Source organism: Tenebrio molitor, chromosome 3 (assembly GCF_963966145.1).
Source record: "Tenebrio molitor chromosome 3, icTenMoli1.1, whole genome shotgun sequence".
Lineage (NCBI taxonomy): Eukaryota > Metazoa > Arthropoda > Insecta > Coleoptera > Tenebrionidae > Tenebrio > Tenebrio molitor.
The window spans coordinates 14,523,132-14,542,470 of NC_091048.1; the positions used below are offsets into that span (position 1 = coordinate 14,523,132).

A 19,339-nucleotide genomic window follows, 5' to 3' on the forward strand; every position below is an offset into this window, starting at 1 on the left:
TCACGCTGTATTATATTACTTTTTAGAATCTGCGTCTCTAATAGGTCTATTATTGTATTCAATTTGGAGTCGTTTATGGCTATCTCTTAAAGCACTCGTAGTTTAATAGATCTCTAAGAAAATTTTTATCAATATTTCAGTGTATCATTGTCATTTACACCAAAAAACTTCCAATATTAATGTTCAAACTCTACTTTTTAACATATGTTGCAGATGTAGTTGCATCCGTTACCTTGAATTACCAATTAATACAAAATTCCCTAGAATTTTTTATTTAAAAATTAAAACAAGGGTGCAAGTTCTAAAAAATAACATAAAAAACTCGTTTTATAAGGGCATTGGCGCACTCGTCCCATAGAAAACTCCCCTACGGGTCGTTTTCTACACTTGGGACTCGTGCGCCAAATCAACCCTTATAAAACTCGTTCTTTAATATATGTACTATTAAGTACGGAGTGATCAAGAATGACTGAGTCTGTTGGCAACAATGAAATTTGGCAAATTTAAAATTTACCAACGAAGGTTAATTTTTGTAATAGTATAAACATAACCTGCATTACCAAGAATGTTTTTAATGTCATCTCAAGTTAAAAAATCCAGTCAATGCGTGGTCAGTGCCAGTTACTAGACAAAAATCACCAGTATTTTCAATTGTTTCATTGCCAACAGACTCAGTCATTGTTGATCACGCTGTATGTAGTATTTAACGGCATGCGTTATAAAATGTTGTCTGGTGGAAAAAATCACTTTGTAATTCTTAATATGAGAGCTTGTTAATATCTAACATCGATAATTTTTTATAATCAGCTTCATTTTTACTTATACTTTGTAGAATAGGTAATCAAGGACATTCACTAACAATTTATAACTTTTATTGGATGGAATGCGACATTTTCGTAAATAACACTAATAAAAAAAGAATGACGAACAGTGATAAATAAATTAGTTCAGTATTACAACTACTTACATGTTGAAGTAACACTAATCATGACAATATAAAACAATAAATATAATATCACTAAAATTTAAGCGGTAGCCGAGGATATTTGGCCACTTAAAATATCTTGGATTTCTTGTAGACTTTTCCCTGAAGTGTCTGGTAAATATTTATAAACAAATATAGCTGCTCCGATGCAGCATACAGCAAAAATTCCGAAAGAACCAGATGTTCCAATAAAATCGGATACGAGGGAGAAGTATTTGGTTAAAATAAAACCTAAAAACCAGCAACCTGCGGCCGTTGCAGTTGAGGCGGCGGATTTAATATTACCAGGGAAAAGTTCGCCCATTACAGCCCATGGCAAAGGTCCAAAACCAAGACAGTATGTAATAATGTACACTACCAAAGAAAGGACAGGAACCCACGCGATTGAACTAATATCGCTTCCTCCGCTCTTAATGTAGAAAAAAATCGCAAGGGCTCCCTGAGAGACTGCCATTCCAATAGCAGAAAGAATCAAAAGAAATCTTTTGCCCTTTTTCTCGACTAGAATTGGTGTAGAAGCACTGGCAAAAACTTGAACTACACCAACTATAATTGTGGAAATATCAGCCGGAATTGTGCTACCTGCGTCAGTAAAAATATCTTGGGTATAGAAAAGGACAATATTAATACCTGAAAATTGCTGAAAAGCTACTAAACCAACTGAGATAATCAGAGCTTTAGTCAGACCCTTTGATTTAAAAATATCCATGAAAGAAGCTTTGTTTGCCAAAGACTCATCAACACTAGCTTTAATTTCATCCAGTTCATTCTGAATAGCCTCTTGAGGTTTCGAACGTAACTTCATTAAAGCCTGTTGGGCGTGGTCTTTGTTCGTTCGTATTAAGTAATAAGGACTTTCAGGAATAAACATATAGAAAACTATTAAAAAGACACAAGGTGCCACCACACAAATTATATTAAAAGCACTAATTGACATGTAAGGTCCCAAAGCATAAGAAAACAATAGTCCTATTACTATAAACAACTGCATGAAAGAACCGAGAGAATCACGAACTTCGTCTTCTGCAATTTCTCCAATGTACATTGGTAAAACAGTGAAAACAACACCGACCCCTAAACCACACAAAAATCGTACCAAGAAAAACATTAACGAACTGGTGGCTATAGACGCCAAAGCAAATGCTAAGATGAATGGTGTTATTCCAGCCAAGAGTGTGTTTTTGCGACCGATTTTATCCGCTGCAACTCCAGCGACAAAAGGACCTAGAGTTGCGCCCACTGGCAGAAGAGAACCGATCCAGGATTCCTCGCTTTTGGTCAAAGGAATTGAAAGTGGATTGCCGTTCTCGTGGGGTACCTTCATTTTGGGAATTTCTGGTGAAGTCCATCCAAAGCTGGTTCCGCAGACAAATGCAGATAAATTTCCTGTAAAAATACAAATGTTTGTAACAATTTCAATCAATTCTACAAGACCGAGACAAATTGTAACTCTGTACTTATACGGTACAAGAGTCCGTCACATTTATCTCCATGATTAACATAAAGATGGCATTTCACTCATCCATGAATCTTTGTGAGACGCAGATTACTTTCGAGATTTTTTTAGAGATAACAATTTGATAATGTGCTTGGTGACAAGATAATGATAATGGCCGTAGGCGAGTGGTGGATTCGTCCGATTGAGTAATAGCTATTATACGCGAGTTGAAGGATATATTTTCTCCACGACTATACCAAGATAAAACAATCTTTGAAAATTGAATTTAATTTGACTTTTAGTATTTGACAGTTAAAATTGTGCCTCGTTTAGCAATTGCTACGCGATGCGCGACTTATTATTTACAAATTAAAAAATTATAAATAATAAATCAGTGAGTACAAAATAGTAGTTTATTTAACGTGGGCCTTAAAACGCTCGTTTCACTCGCGTTTTAAACTGGCCCACTCATGCCAAAAAAAAGCCCAATTTACACAAGAACGTGTTGAATACAACGTTTTTTTGTTCGACGAGCCCCTTAAAGACTCCAAATCGCTTAAAATCTTTAAAATTAGCTTGACGTTTCGTTTTGACAAATTGTCATTTATCAAAATCCGTTCACACAGGAGAAATTTCTCAAATTCTGACAGTGTAGAACAAAAAATAGTCATTTTTAGACAGGGTTATTCATCGTAGAGTTCCCGCGAAAATTTAATGTTATGCAACACAAAATACAGCTTAAAACAGCGCCTTGATTTAATTTTAAATAATCTATAATTTACAATCCATGATGGCATCATTGTCAATCATTTTAGAGTCTGACATAATAAAAAAAAATCGTAGTTTTTGTGCGATTTTATCATGTATTCATACAATGAAAACTCAAACATGATTCTGATCTTTGGTGAGTGGCATAAAAACACTGTTCAAGCTGTACACGTTTACTCTCAAAGATACCCAAATAGCTCTATTTCTAACATTTTTGTCCAACGTTGATTTCTTCCAATATTTCTTGTTATAACCTTAGATAGAGAACAAAATGTCATTTTTACTTATGTTTTTTGTGCATGAAAATATAGCTCTTTCATTATAAGAAGAGTAGTGAAAAAAATGTTAATCTCGTTGTTGTTAGTACATGAAACTAAAAAGGATGTTGATGTGTGAATATTTCACTCAAAGAAATTTTAATTAAGTTGCCAGGCAATAGGAGGAGAGATAATTGTCCAGTTCGTTAACTTATTAAATCATAGGAGTATTTGAATTTCAAAATGAAAGTCTTTCATACCGTGCCTTCATAAAATTCGAAATTAGAGTAGTACAAGTGACTCTTAAAAAACGCCGCAACTTTATTATTTATTGTTCGAATTTAACGAAAAAAATGTAAATTAATAATTCTACAAACACTATTGCAAGGCTTCAATTCTGATTTTTTTTAACATTATCTTCATTGTCCAGCAATGCCCAACTTATTTTCTTAAATAGCAAATTATATTTTTTTAAGTTTATTCTGTTACAGGATTTTTTTCTAAATTCAATTACGTCACATAAGTTAATTTTGATCCAATAATTTGTAAAAAAGTATTTCCACATTAAATTATCTTCATTCGGTTGTTTTGCATCCTTTTCTGATAATTCCATGCTGATGGCTGTCTTGACCGCAATGTCAAACGTCAGATTATCCATTTCTAACAGTCTGCATTTAATCCTGTTGCTTTGTAGTCCAAACACGAATTTATTTCTTAAAGCCGCGTTGAGGTAGTTTCCAAAATTGCAGTTAATTGTAAGTTTTTGTAATGCTGCAGCATAATCTTGAAGAGACTCTCCGTCTTCTTGATTCCTTTGGTAGAAACGGTAATTTTCTGCGATTTCAAGAGGTTTTGGTGCGTAAAATTCTTGTAATATTCTCTTGAGTTCTTCATATGTTTTATCATACGGATTGTCAGGCGTACACTTGTCACATATTATGTCAAATGCAATTACCCCCATGTAGTGTAGAAGAAACGACGCATACTGATCGACCGAAATATTAAAAAGTTTGAAAGCACCTTCTAAACGTTGTACCCATCGAAACCAGTTGGTATTTGGTGAAAATGGTTCAATATTGAAAGATGTATGTGCTGACAACTGTGATTGTCCTGATTTCGGCATGATTTTATGAATTTTAAACGTAGATCGCAATGTAGACGAATTGTTGTGACATATACCGTGATGTAGTTAGCCTTATTCTTGCACTTGACTCTCCGGAAAATGTATGTAAACTTCCTTCACTTCCAAAATCAAATCAGAGATAACACTTTTTACTTCTTCATCCTCGTCGCCAATTTGTTGTGTATTTGTAGGTAGGAAAACACTCATAAACAATTCTGTTTTACTTTATTCTCCAAAAACTACTGTACAGAATTTTTGTATATCTGTATGTAAACAACTCTCTATAGTAACCCCGGCACACTTCGTAGATGGTGTACGTAACATAAAATTATCAAGTCTGCCGTAAAAAATAAACATGCTGGAATATTTCATTCAAATAACAAAACCAATTCAAACAAAACCAAAAAAAATCTCATTATAAGTACTTATGTATTGTTCAAATTTACCACCACCTTGTTGAATGCGGTGCACACGAGTTCCCGTCAGCATAATATTTTATACCTGGGCTTGGACATAGGCCCTTTAATCCTGCACACGAATTCCCGTCAAGGCAAAAATGCACCACAAATTCTAGACTCGAATTCCCGTCAGAAAAAAATCTTGGTTATTGAAAGCACTGTTACGAATTACGAAAGTAAGATTCAATGATGAATCTTCTATGTTCTGAAGTAAAAACCATTTTTGCCTTAAAATTTGGTTAATAGTGACAGTTGTTTGACGTTTATTAGCTGACTTAGCACAGATACGAAAAATCTGACACTGTCAAAGTCACAGCCGCCCCTTATCTAAGTATATAATTGTTGATCAAAGAGTATTTGTAACTTTTTAAAATTTTAAACATTTTTTTTTTGGTCCACGTACCTAATGGTAAACAACAATGGTACCTGGCAACGGCCAGAGGGGTAGGTAAGTAAGGGATTGAAGCGCTCTTTTACCCTTGACGGGAACTCGAGTTATGGATTAGATCAGTTGATGATTACCTGACGGGAATTCTTGCATTACTTTATGACAAGAAATAAGTCAGACGGGAATTCGAGTGCGCCCGTTGAATGCACAACTGGCACCTTCTAGTCACCCCATAGGGTGCATTCAATACCTATTATTAGGAGGAATTTCACGACAAGCATTGATAATTTTCTGTCTCAAAATTTCTTCGTTTCTTGCTAAACTTGGTCTTAAAGATAGCCCCAAAGCCAAAAATCGTGAGGCGTAAGGTCTGGCGAACGTGCCGGACACATATGCCGGCCGTGGTACATATGTTTCTGACCATTTTTCAGCAAATTTTACTGTTATTTCACACAAAAATAATAAATTAGAATAATAAAATAACTGAAAATTTTAATAAAACTCTAATACTGACGCTTACCATCAAATGACATTTATCGCTTGACACACTAAATTTTGTTATTGGAAGCCCGACTATTTTGATTAAAAAAAATTTCTTCTTAATATTACTTCAAGGTCAAATTATTAGATATCATTTGATTTAGAAAAAAATCCTCTATCATTCTAAATAAAACCATGTATACATTGCCATTTGAAAAAAGTTGACTATCGCTTCACATTAAAGTGGAAAAAATCCAAATTAATACGCTCTTGTAGTACCGTGCGATCCAAAAGTCTTTCTATCAAGTGGGTCATTCATGACAGTGGAAACGAATGCCGTTGGGCTGCAGCATATTTGGCGCAGTTAAATGAAAATTAAAAATACGCTTTATTAGTCTGTCCGTATCCTTTGATATTTTTTATTTCACATTTTTTTATTTTATGGTGTAATTATAATAATGTCATGGCTCACTTGACAGAAAGACTTTTGGATCGCTCGGTACTTACTCGAACAATCATTTATTTGTTTTTTTTTCTGAAATTGAACAATAAATAACTGAGTTAGAGTGTGCGGCGGTTTTTAGGAATCACCCTCTATATTTTGTCTATTAACGGTTGGTAGACTTTTTAGCACTAACTGGCAATAGTTTTATGTCACGATTAGAATAAAAACGTATACTTTGCTGTCAAATGTCACTGTTGCGCTGTTTTTGAAAATTGCATGTGGCCAACTTCATAATAAAATCACGGCCTACTCTAAATCCGAATTTATTTGAAGGCACAGTACTACATGTTTTATTGTGAACATTTTAGGGCAATTATTTATTTAATATATTATTTAAAAAAGGCTTCAAGTTTTTGCTTGAATATTGGAATAATAATAATTAGAGTTATACATATAATAATAATTAAATTATATTCAGAAAATGAAATCGGGACTCCAGTTAAAATTTGATGAATTGGTGCACTTGCTTATAGGCGATTTAAATTGTTACAACATACATTAAAAGTATTATCGCTCATCGTTGATTAAAATGCTCAAAATCCGTTTATAAATAGTATTTTTCGATACTGTTTAAGTATTAACATTGTATACAAATTAGCAGATAAAATGACACTATTATGAAATTAGATTTTGATTACCACTTAGAAATTATCATTAAATTTCTAGAGATTATTTAGTTTTACGGCCACTCGAGATAAAACTCGTTATTTAAAAATCACAAAATGATTTTTATTTTTTAATAAGTTATCAATTGTATATCATTTAAAGAATCTTAAATATTTGAGTATAAGTGCTGCCGAAATTACTTTGTAAAACTTAAGTGTAACTAAATGCCGATTTTCTGTTAAATTTATTAATAAAGTCTATTCAAAAATCAAAAAACCACCAACGTCGCTTTTTCCTCGATAATTACTATCGGCAGCGCTGTCTAGTGTAAAATTTGGTGAGAATTGTAATTTTTAGGTTAAGTGTCAAATTACTCAAATTTATCGGGGGTTCGTGTGAATTCTGTTCTGGGCATGCTTACGTAAAAATAATAAATAAATGAAACCTGCTGAGCAATAATAAAACAATTTGAACGAAATTCAAAGCAATTCAATTTTGTTTTGAATCAAATAAATGTCATAATTAATTTATAGTTACCAACATAGTATGAAAAAATAACTACCTAGAGTTTTTTAAATTTTACCAACCTAAAGCAACAGGTGGTAGTTTTTTGATTTTTGAATGGACTTTAACTATGGGGGAGATTCACGAAACTTTGCAAATTTGCAAATCGTTAACGAAACGGCAAATACAATGCTTCAACAATGTCAGTTTTCATGGTTTTGAATTTACAACGCCTTATCGAGCCTTACCGAGTTTCGTGAATGATCCCCTAAGTTCATTTCGTGCAGAAAAAACTACGTACCTACACACGCTGCAATGTACAAAAATTTTCGATCGGTTGGTCCTGCACTCTCACTGGACATTTTAGTTGATTGTATGTTAATTTCGTCATTTTGAACATTGTACTCAGCTGTTGAATCTGTCCCCGCTACTGATGTGTATTCATACTCTTCTTTGGCTGTCATTTTCGACTGACTGAACACGAGAACACAAAACCTTTTCGATCAAACTTACTGTAGCGATTAAAACTGGAGTGTAAAACGATCTGATTGTGAGGTCTATTAAATGCTATTAGGTAAAAAGATAAAAGTATCGAGTTGTAAGTGTCTCGTGATTTCTTGACCATCAATTGTTTTTTGTGTTTTTCTGTGATTTTGAAAAAAGTGTGATAATGAACTCAAGCGTACAGGTTATCAGTTTTGACAAAATGGTGCTGGAATTAGCTCACAGTTTGCATTTAAATAGAAAAAAATATATAAAAAATATAAAATTGGTGTCCGGGTTTAATTTTGACTTTGTACACAGGAGTCGACTGTTATCACATTGTTTATTATCCAACAGTGTTTACCGATATCTCTCTTATCCTCCCTCATAATACGAGTGGGACTGTTTTTGTCATTATCTCTGTTTTGTAAACATTTTTTACATAATAACAAGAGATTCAAAGAATTACAATTATTTTGTTCAAATGTGCTTATATAACGACTAATGACAACGATTAAAGTCAGTGCAAATTATTGTTCCATTAGATACGCCGCAATTTTTTCCTGACTTGAAAAATATTATGTCATTTGAAAAAGTTTGTGAGATTTATCATATCCGTCAGTCATTGGCAATATTTACGTTTTTTTTTACAGTTGGAAAAAAAAGTTTGCAATAGATTTTACACAATAGTACGGTGCGATCAATTAAAAAATAAATCGAGTCGGCGTGTTACCTATGGCAACCCATGCTAAGGCTAGGCTCCAAAGCAAACTCGACTTATTTTTTAAATGATCGCTCTGTATATTATGCAACAAGATTTATAAACGAGTGTCTAGAGAAGTTTACAAACGAGTCACATATTATCTATTCATTTTGATTGTGACCAGAACGAAAAAAATTGTAGACGCTGTTTAGCTGTGTGCTGCATACGTTTTCCACTAAATTTTTGTGTGGTGTGAACGTGATGTGAAAATGTCAAAATTGTCAAAACTTAACAATGGTGGTAAACCAACGATCTCAATGTATTTATCGCTATAAATGAAAAATCAGGGAAATGGTCATTTGGCAGTGAGAAAAACGCGAAAAATACCTGGGGATTACTAAAGGTAATCAGACCTTTAAATTAATTCCTTTGATTAATGGAAATATTTTTAGATAAAAACTAATCGGACAGCAAGAAACATAAAGTTCATGAAAATGTTTTATAGGCGATGAAAGGGCAACAAGCATCAAACTACTTACAACGCTGGCCAAATTGTACAACAAAATACTTTAACTACTTAAGTGTTTACTTAAGTGTTTAAGTGGTAATCTTGCATTTTACGGTGGCAAATGTGCGCATGTGCAAACTTCATATACTGACCCCCTGTTGTCAGCGGTATAATTTGCTTTCAAAATATAAATTAGACAGGACCCAATTTTTATTGAGAAATTACTGCCGCGTTTAAAATTAATTGGGATTCAACAATTTGATCTGAAGCAAACATTTTCGCCATATAGTAGACATTTCTACGCATGCGCACATTTGCCACCGTAATCTTTTAAGTTATTAATTTCATATATTTAATTAGATAACACTTTAGTCCCTGTCGACATAAATGACGAAGCGGGAAATGGAGAAACCGTTGCCGCAATAGAAGACTCTTCTGGAGGTGCAGAACATATTATAAATAATACAGAGTCTTCTGTGAAAAGGTGGAACGATAATGACACTACTTTATTCATGCAACTCGTAAGAGAATGTCGAGACAAATTAAATAACAAAAGTTATGTTAAAAAAGAAATCTTCAAAGGAATTTCTGAATTATTGGAAAAGAAGAGAATCAAATGTAGTCGTTTACAATATGAAAATAAACTTAAAACACTGATAAATAAATATAAGGAAATAGTGGACTACAATAGTAGAACGGGCAATGAACGCAAAGAATGGATATATTTTGATCTATTAGAGGATTATATGGGGCACAGGGCCAATGTTAAGTCAAGAGCAAAATGCTCTTCTTTGCTTTATTCAGACATCGCTCAATCATCCTCTCAATCAGGCTCATCTTCAATCACAGAATCAGAGGTATTAGGTAGGTATGCAATAAATTGAAGAATTAATCTGATTATTGTTACCACCGGGGTCGGTGGACCTCGTCGGCGACGGCGGTGGTTCTTCTCCGGGACGTTGGACCTGGGGGACCAGGACGCCAGTCGCCGGGGAAGATTTCTTTTTTTTGCGTTTGGGGCAGAGCTTTCTGCCTCAGAGATTTGAGACGGCTCTGAAAAGAGCACGGTAAGGTAAATAAAACGACACGCCTATCTCAAGACGGTCGAGACGAGAGTGTCTGATGCAGCGAGGGTGCTCGCTTATTAGTGGAGTAACGTTAGGTTTTTATTTCGGAACCGGTAGCAAGGGCTCGGATTTGAAGGAAATTTTTTAATGTGTTATAAATAAAACATATTAAAACCTTTATAGGTTAAAAATTGCCGCTCATTGTTTGTTTCATTAATTTATTGTTTATTTATAAGAACTGAAATTTTCCAGTTAGAAATCGTTATTTTCGCAAGAAAAATACTAGAGAACAATATACGGGGTGATCAAATAGGACTGTTTAAGTTGGTAACACTGAATTGTATTTTAAATTGTATAACAGGAGTAACTTTCGGTTGTTGATGGCTTGTCGTTGTTAATGCTATACCTACATCAGATATTTGTCAAATAAACCAACAAAACATACCCGGTTGCAGTGTTATAAATAACCGAAATATAAAATTTTCTTAATTGTACTGCCAACTTAAACAGTCCTTTTTGATCACCCGGTAGAATGACTTTGGGAAGAGTATATTGTTATATTGAAACTTGTTTGGAATTAGTTGTATGTGGAAAAAGAAGAACAATAGGCAGATGTTCGGTATCCCGGTGTTAACCGGCTCAGATAGAAATACGTTCAGTTTGTCTTCTAGTCGCATAGTTAGCATTTTTTGAAGAAAATATATATGTAATTATTTTTAATGGTTTTTGAAAAAAAAGTGTTTAGTAATACCATGCGATCGAAAATAAAAAAAATCCAGAGGTCCGTGAGTAATACGTTTCAGTTGGCAACACGTAAAAATGTAATTCAAATGTCATCAGATGTCATTACAATGGAGAAGTGTCATTATTAATTATTGACTATTAAAATTGCTATTGCAATATGTTCACTTCAGAGCAAAAAATTTTCATTGTGCAGTGTTACTTCAGAAACGGCGAATCGTCCTATTCAACACCTCTAGTTTTCAAGGAATTTCAACAAAAGTTTCCGGACTTTCAAGGCACTTACAGTGGAGAGTAAAAAAACCAGACATAATTTTTAACATAACAGTCATAAGTGTGAAACCGCCCTTCCTACATTTAAAGTTATTTAGACTGATTGTGACAGTTTAGTTAATAACTGTGCTACAATCGTATCAAAAATAAATTACTTTCTAGGATTTAGGGATATTCGATACTAGGTTGCCATAAATTTGGTTAGGTTGGGGGCTATGTGGTTTCTGGTGGCAGACAAAAGATATGTCAAAAATGTAAGGCTGTGGCTAATTCCTTGTCACAGTTGCAAATTAATGACTAATGCCTCGCTAAGTGATAGATGATTTTTCGTTTCACAATCAATTTTGGTTTCTGTCGGCATATTTAATTGAATTTAATCCCTCAATTCATAGTAACCAACCTTCGGCATTCAAAATTACTTCTGAAAATTCTAGTTACACAATATGAAAAACGTTATTTCTCTAAAAGTTCGAAATATAGGGAGTAATTTATTTTTGACAAGGTAGTAGGTACGTCTGATCACTCCTTCATATGTTCCAGTTGTCATAAACTGTCACATTGACAATAAAGAATGGGTTATATTGAATTTTTGAAAATGTCATAATTTTGATGTCCGTTTTTTTTTACTCCCAACTGTACTTGCCTTGATTATTTTGTTTTTCCATTCCTGAAAACAACGTGTTCAAAAATAGGCCACTGTAATTGCCCACCATCAACAATTTTAGATGAAAATGCCATAGAAGAGGATGAAACCGGGGAAAATATTTAATTTTTATACTTAATACACTCTTAATAAATTTTTACTTTCAGCATCTCTTGTATATTTTTTACCAATACCCGTCACAATGATCGTTTGAAGAGTTCTACTCACTTTGAATTTTAAGTAATTCATTGTACATATTAGAATTTTTTTTTTGGTATTATGTTGTATTGGTAGGTGCTATTTAAGTTATTCTTTGCCAAAGAATATCCGACAAACCAAACATTAAACATAGGAAATAAGATTTTAATGAAAAATGATAAAAGTTGTTTTTTAGAAAAAAAATGTATGTTATAAAAAATTGTCAAAATTTGAACAGTATTTTGAATTAGTATCTCATATTGTCAAATTAAAAATTTTAACACGTAAAACAACCGACAAAAATACAACATGGAAGTAGCGCACACTTTTCAATAATTTATTTAAACAAAACAATTCAGTTGCCATGGTGACTATAGCACTCCCGATCTTTGAAAATATCCCAATTTAACTATTATAAAAAAAAAATTAGCACAAATTTTTTGCGGCCACAGATGAATTGTGGACGTGTTTTCTGCTCTCTGTCTTCCTGGTCCGTTTTCGGTGGTTTAACTTCGGTGTTTTTGGTGAATTTTGGATCAGTCCGCAGCCTGATTTGTGCTCTTCAATTCGGTGGTACTCCTGTTATGGTTGGATCCCTCTAAGGTAAGCAAATTTGATTCTAGGTGGAGTGGATTTCTTTTGTACTCTTTTTCTGATCGAGTTGTTTTTCTTGTAGTGCGATAGCGGTGAGATTAGTGAGGCGAATTGACGCGGTGTTCTCGGAGCGCTCGCCTCTTTGTTTCTTTGCTGGGAGGCGATTAACTTCGGGTTTTCACTATTTTGAGTTTCCTCAGTATTTATTATTATCAATCGGGTCGCCTACTGAACTTAAGTTTACCAACTTGCAATCTTCCCATAAGGGAACAGTGTGACCCTTTCAGCACTGTCTTGATCTTAAATCGCTTTGCAATATGCCTACCACTTGCGGTGTCTGTCAGGGCGCTTTTTCAAGTGATGATACTGGACATCTTGTTCGGTGTTCCGGCATCTGTAATCGCAGTTTCCACCATAAATGCGTCAGCATCTCCATAAAAGTCTGTCAATATCTTAATTCTGTCGCGGGCCTTAATTGGAAATGTGAAAGTTGTAACAACAGCTGTTTCTCAATTGATCACGATGGTTTGCTAAAGTTTCTGGACACAAAATATAATGAGATCCTTGGAAATTTGAAAGATGTGTTTGGCGGTCTCAGAGATGACTTTTCGAAATTCGCTAAGGCTACATTACCAAAACCTTCTCATACTGATACCACATTTAAAGACGTTGCTTCATATTCTGCCATTGTAAAGAATAAAACTGATCCCGCTATCATTATCAAGCCTAAAGATTCCACTCAGAGTTCGACCATTACCAAGTCCGATCTCACGAAAAAGGTAAATCCGCTGGACTCGCAGTTACACATTAGGAAAGTAAAAGATTTACGCGGTGGGGGTGTACTGGTCGGTTGTTCGTCTTCTGAAGATCATGTACGCTTAAAGAACATTGCTACTGAGAAACTTGTAGAAAATTATGTCGTTAGTGAAGTAAAGGGATTAAATCCGCGAATTAAAATTGTGGGTCTCACTCAAAATTATTCTGATGAAGACTACGCTAGCCTTGTGGAGTACGTTGTCAAAATGAATGGTTCTCTATTTAATCTAGATTCTCACTGTCGTGTTATTAGAGTTTTTCCTACCAAGAAAAGGCCGGATGTTTTTCAAGCTATTCTGGAAATTGATCGTCTTGCTTACGAAACTGTTATGAAGCGAGGTGGACTTGTTGTGGGCTACGATCACTGTGTGGTTTACGATGCTTTAGAGGTGAGTCGCTGTTTCAATTGCAACGATTTCAACCACTCTTCGCGAAGCTGCTCTAACGTTCGCTCTTGTCCCAGGTGCTCTTTGGATCATGATGTGAAGTCCTGCAAGTCCGAGACCCTGAAATGCATCAACTGTGTCCGTTTAAATAAATCTAAAAATCTGAACCTTGATGTAGCACATGCTGCTTGGGATACTGGGTGTCCCGCTTACAGGACTTCCATAGACAAGCTAAAGCAAGACATGCTCGCTGTCCGATAGCAACCATTGTCCCGAGTGCCGAATTCTTGTGGAAATCCTCTGTCATGTCTCAACAACTGGAATTGTTATTATTCAAACTTAAATAGTTTGGTAGCTAAATTTGACGAGCTCTTAACTAATGTACTTTCTGGTTCGTCCCATATTGTCTTGGTTACTGAGACGTGGCTTAGTGAGTATCACGACGACTCTCTTGTCAACCTACCGGGCTACACCGTCTATCGTCGTGATAGAGTCGGTTCCAGGGGTGGAGGTGTTTGCGTCTACCTTATGGACTCGGTTTTCTGTCAGTTTAAGGTCAATATACTGCCGTGCACTTTTCACAGTTCCGAGGGAATATTTTTGTTGATAACCTTAAATAACTTTTCATTGGTTATCGGGTGTGTCTATCGTCCGCCGAACTCCCTTATACAGGATGTCCCAAAACTGGCTCCCCAGAGAAAAAAGGGAGCCTTAGGGCGAATATATTAACGTGTATTTTGAAGAAAAGAAGTCCTATCTCAAATGATAACCGAGAAAAGACATTCTGAAGTTGACCAATTAGAGTTGAGCATCATTAAGGTGGAATAATCGCAATTTTGCGTTGCCTAGGTTTCCTTTTTATCCGTAAACCTCTATAATTCTGTCCATTAGATTTGGTCCACTACATTTATTAGAATGATTGTTTACGTCAGTTTGACATTTGTTATACAATTTCGCTGCGATATTTAATTCAAGTGTATCATTTAACATGTATTCTTCCTCTGGGGACGTAGATATGATTCTTACTTTTGCGCGATGTGGGAACAATGCACGTGAAGCAGTAAGGTTGTACCGTGAACAATTTCCACAAAGACAAAGTCATCCTCCGGATCATAAAACAATCCTGAAATTAATCGCTCGGGGTCGAGAAACGGGTCAGATGCAGCCAGTTCGAAGAAGAAGTTGGGGGCACTCCAAGAAATGTAAGGACTGTCGAACACGAGGAAGCCGTATTGAATGTCTTTGAGGAAGACGGCACCCGGAGTATTCGAACAGTTTCTCGTGCAATGGGTTTATCCAAGAGTTCGGTGCAGAGAGTTCCAGCTGATAATAGGAGGCATCCGTACCACTATACAGGAGTACAACATCTTCTGCCAGAGGATTATCCAATTAGGCGAGAGTTTTATCTGTGGTTAATAAACCAAAACGATGCTCCACACTTCTTGTCAAGGAATACTGTTTTCTGATGAGTCGCTATTTTGCCGGTAAGGTTGTTCCAATAATCACAACCTTCATATCTGGGCAGAGGAGAATCCAAGAGAATTATTTCCCAAGGTTTTCAACATAGGTTTTCTGTTAATTTGTGGACTGGGCTATTGGGCGATCGTTTGGCAAGTATAAGCGTGGTGGATCCTTCCATTCGTTAAAATTCCGAATCCCCGGCTCTAGATTGGACCGTTTCAGTTCTCCTCAAGATTAACGGGGGCAAGATATGCTCAGTTCATTGGCACGGAGCTACCTGATTTACTTCAAATTGTACCTCTTGCTTATCGCATAAATGACTGGTTCCAACATTTTAGCAGAAACGTTCGGGAAATTTTGGATACCCAATATCCACAGCGCTGGATCGGTCGAGGAGGACCGCATCATTGGCCTGCCAGGTCTCCAGATCTGAATCATTTATCGGCGGTCCATAAATTCAGAGGCTGATCTGAGAGTTCGAATTCAGGAGGCTTTGCTTCAGTTACTGAAGAAATGATAACTAACGCTACTACAAGAAGTTTGTTACGTAGAGCACAATTGTGCATACAAATGAATGGTGGTCATTTCGAACATCTGCTTTAACATTGTTACCTATTTAAATAAATGGTTCTTTTTAGAATGGCCATTTTTATTGTTTTATTTCGAATTTTGCAATTGTCAAGTCTTGATGTTGATGACAGATAAACGTCAACGAATTTTAATATCGGAAAACGTCAAAATTCCAGTTGCCCAAACATTTTATTGATTTGTGCGGTATCAGAGATTTTTTGTTGTTGTTTAGCAACCGATCGGATTTTTTAGTAACAGCTGAGGACGAGCTTCCGGGATTGGTGAAATTAAAAACTTTATAACTCGGTAATTTGAGCTAGCTGAAAATTTATTTTAGTCAATTTGGAGTATCTTTTGTTGTCGGCACATGCCTGTTTTCTCTGGGGAGCCAGTTCTGGGACACCCTGTAGAATGTGACCACGAGATATTTCTCTTCCTCACCAATCTGTTTCTTAAATATAAAAATGTTATTGTAGCTGGCGATTTCAATTTACCAAACCTGACGTGGCCTCTTTGTTTTGATTCCCGGTTTTCTTCTGCAGATGCTCCTCTGGTTAATTTTCTACTGAACACTCATGCTACGCAATTTGTTCAGGAATGCATTCGGTTTAGAAGTGGACAAAACCCTAGTCTGCTTGATTTAATTTTCATTTCTAATCCTGATCTTGCGACTAACCTGAATTATCTACCACCGGTGGGGAAATCCGATCATGTTCTGCTAGAGTTTAATATCCAAGTTGCCATCAGCATCTCCCCTAAGAAAACATCTGTTACGAAAACATTCCTCGATTTTGATAAGCTCAATCATTTGCTTTCATCAGTTGACTGGGAAAACGAGCTTTCTTCTGACTCTTTGGACGATAACTGGCTTAAGTTTCGCAATATGTTGCTCATATGGCAGATCAAGTGTTCAGTTTCCAAAACGTACATAACTAATCCTTCGAAGCCTTGGTTGAATCCCAAAATTTTCGCATTAATAAGGCAAAAAAAATCTCTATGGCAAAAGTTTAGAAGATCCTTATCCATTGAGGATTATGAATCTCACAGAAAGCTGTCTAACACCCTATCAAAACAAATAAAACTAGCTAAAAAGGGTTATGAGGAACGCATAGTAAACTCTGATAATCCTAAATCACTCTTTAAGTTTGTCAGACGCGTTCTGGCCATTGAAGCCAAAGAATTTAGACTAAAACGTACGGACGACACGTTAACTACCTCGGATTATGAAACTGCGAATCTATTTGCTCACACCTTTTCTCATATTTATAATCACACCTTGAGTCAGTCTAAGTTACCTGATCACGAAGTTACACTTGGACGGATAATTACTGATGTTAGTTTCGATCGTGAGTCCATACTTAGAAAGCTTCAAACGATAAAGCCCACGTCTTGTCCTGGTCCTAACAATATCTCACCTTCTATTCTGAGAAACTGTAGTCATCCATTGTCTTTCCCGTTGAGTCTTCTAATGGAACAGTCGTTCCACTCATCTACGTTACCTTGCGACTGGAGAACTGCGTACATTACTCCCATTCACAAAAGCGGTAATAGATTGAAGGCGAATAATTACAGGCCCATAAGCTTGACTTCCTCGGTGGTCAAAATCATGGAGTCCATAATAGTTGACAGGCTTGACAGTTTTACCTCAGAGTTTGCAATTATACCGAAGGAGCAATATGGTTTCACGAAGGGAAAATCTGTTGAAACAAATTTGTTGTCTTGTCTGAACGATTGGTCTTCCCTTGTTGATCTGGGTAAGAGTGTTGATGTGGTTTACTTAGATTTTGCCAAGGCCTTCGATAAAGTCCCAATAAACTTATTGATTACCAAATTGAAGACGCATGGCATTAGTGGACGACTCCTTGCGTGGATCACACATTTTCTTTCCGACCGTAAATTTTCCGTTAAAGTAAATGGAGTTCTTAGTGACTTCTTTGACGTTTTAAGTGGGGTCCCACAAGGTTCTGTATTGGGTCCCAAGTTGTTCCTGTTATATACCGCCGATATTCCTGGCTTATTTCTCTCGCCTTGTGCGATGTTCGCTGATGACATTAAATTATATAACGATACGGATAATTCATTTACGTTGCAAGAGGATTTGAACAAGATCTTGTGTTGGAGTGAAAGTTGGGGTTTACCTTTAAACAAGAATAAATGTGTGGTACTTCATATTGGCAAAAAAAATACTGGTATGTCCTATCACATTGACGGTGTACGTCTACTTGCCGTGCTGGAACACAATGATTTGGGTGTGGTTGTAAGTGGGAATTTGACGTGGGCCAATCACATCTCGAAACAAGTCAGGAAGGCCAACTCGCGTATGTACATTCTGCATCAGTGCTTCACCAAATCAAACTTACCGTTGATGTCCAAGTTGTTCAAGATTTTTGTCAGGCCAGTCCTAGAGTTTGCCCATCCGGTCTGGTTCCCTGACAGATTACAGGATCTGGAGGTTTACGAGAGGGTTCAGCGTAGGTTCACGAGATGGTGTTTTGGATACCGACGACCTAGCTATAGCGATAGATTAAGTACAATGAATCTAATTTCCTTGTCTAATCGTAGACTAAGAGGTGACCTAATTTACACTTTTAAGGTTCTAAAGCTAGGCGGCGACGTCACTTTTTTTGAACTACGACGTGACGACAGGCTTCGAGGACATGGGCTAACTTTGACCACTGCACAATATATATGCCATTCACGATGTTTTGGCATAAGGGGAGGCTATGATTTCATTTTTTAACGTTGGATACATGTTTGATTTCTGTCATCTCTGCTGTCACTAAAGTGCCTGACATGCGGACCTATCAAAATGAACGTAACATGTTGCCGAATTTACCGTAATCATAATTAAGCGACATTAAAACGTATTGATGGTGTTTGTATTAGACTGCAGAACATATTTTCAGTAAGTTACAGTGAAGTCAAGTTCTTTTTATGTATAAATTCAATCGTAGGTGAGTACAAGATAAATATGTAGCACGGATAGTGAAGGAAGAAACAACGACCCAATTGAAATGGCACAGGGGTTTTGTAAGCCCTATTATAACTTCGCGATAGAGTTGTGAATTTATGGCTTGAGTCTATTTTAAAATGTACTCCTGAAATTTGCCAACATTTTTGTAGATATTGTGAAGAACTTATTTCGGAAGATTGGGCAAAATTAATGAGAAATCTTTCATTTGAAAACGTTCTTCCTTTAATAATTTCATTAGGAGAATCTGACTCGGAATTTGATGCAGGTAATGATGATTCAGAATTTTCTAATGAAATTATGGAAGTTGAATAGTTTTGTTCTTTTTTTTTGTCATGGACGATGGGTGTGTAAATATTTTGCAGAAAGATTCGAATAAAGTAAGGCTTAATAAGTAGGTACAAGATTTTATA

At 35.8% G+C, this 19,339-nt stretch overlaps 1 protein-coding gene and 3 long non-coding RNA genes across 4 annotated transcripts in view; 3 read left to right on the plus strand and 1 right to left on the minus strand.

Moving 5' to 3' along the window:
• The window catches only part of LOC138125360 (uncharacterized), a 169,467-nt gene that overhangs the window by 126,816 nt on the left and 23,312 nt on the right, over positions 1-19,339 (plus strand). The gene's annotated exons all lie outside the window — the stretch shown is intronic.
• On the minus strand, positions 856-8,096 carry LOC138125354 (facilitated trehalose transporter Tret1-like). Its single transcript, XM_069040631.1, has 2 exons — positions 7,814-8,096; positions 856-2,371 (listed from the first exon to the last, which is right to left on the minus strand). Exons 1-2 carry the CDS (start codon positions 7,974-7,976, stop codon positions 1,026-1,028), a joined length of 1,509 nt encoding a protein of 502 aa, XP_068896732.1. The 5' UTR covers positions 7,977-8,096; the 3' UTR covers positions 856-1,025.
• LOC138125364 (uncharacterized) lies at positions 8,318-9,881 on the plus strand. The gene is made up of 2 exons (XR_011157426.1): positions 8,318-9,101; positions 9,151-9,881. It is a non-coding gene; the product is annotated as an uncharacterized lncRNA (long non-coding RNA).
• Positions 17,916-19,330, plus strand: LOC138125359 (uncharacterized). Its single transcript, XR_011157418.1, has 2 exons — positions 17,916-18,860; positions 18,910-19,330. It is a non-coding gene; the product is annotated as an uncharacterized lncRNA (long non-coding RNA).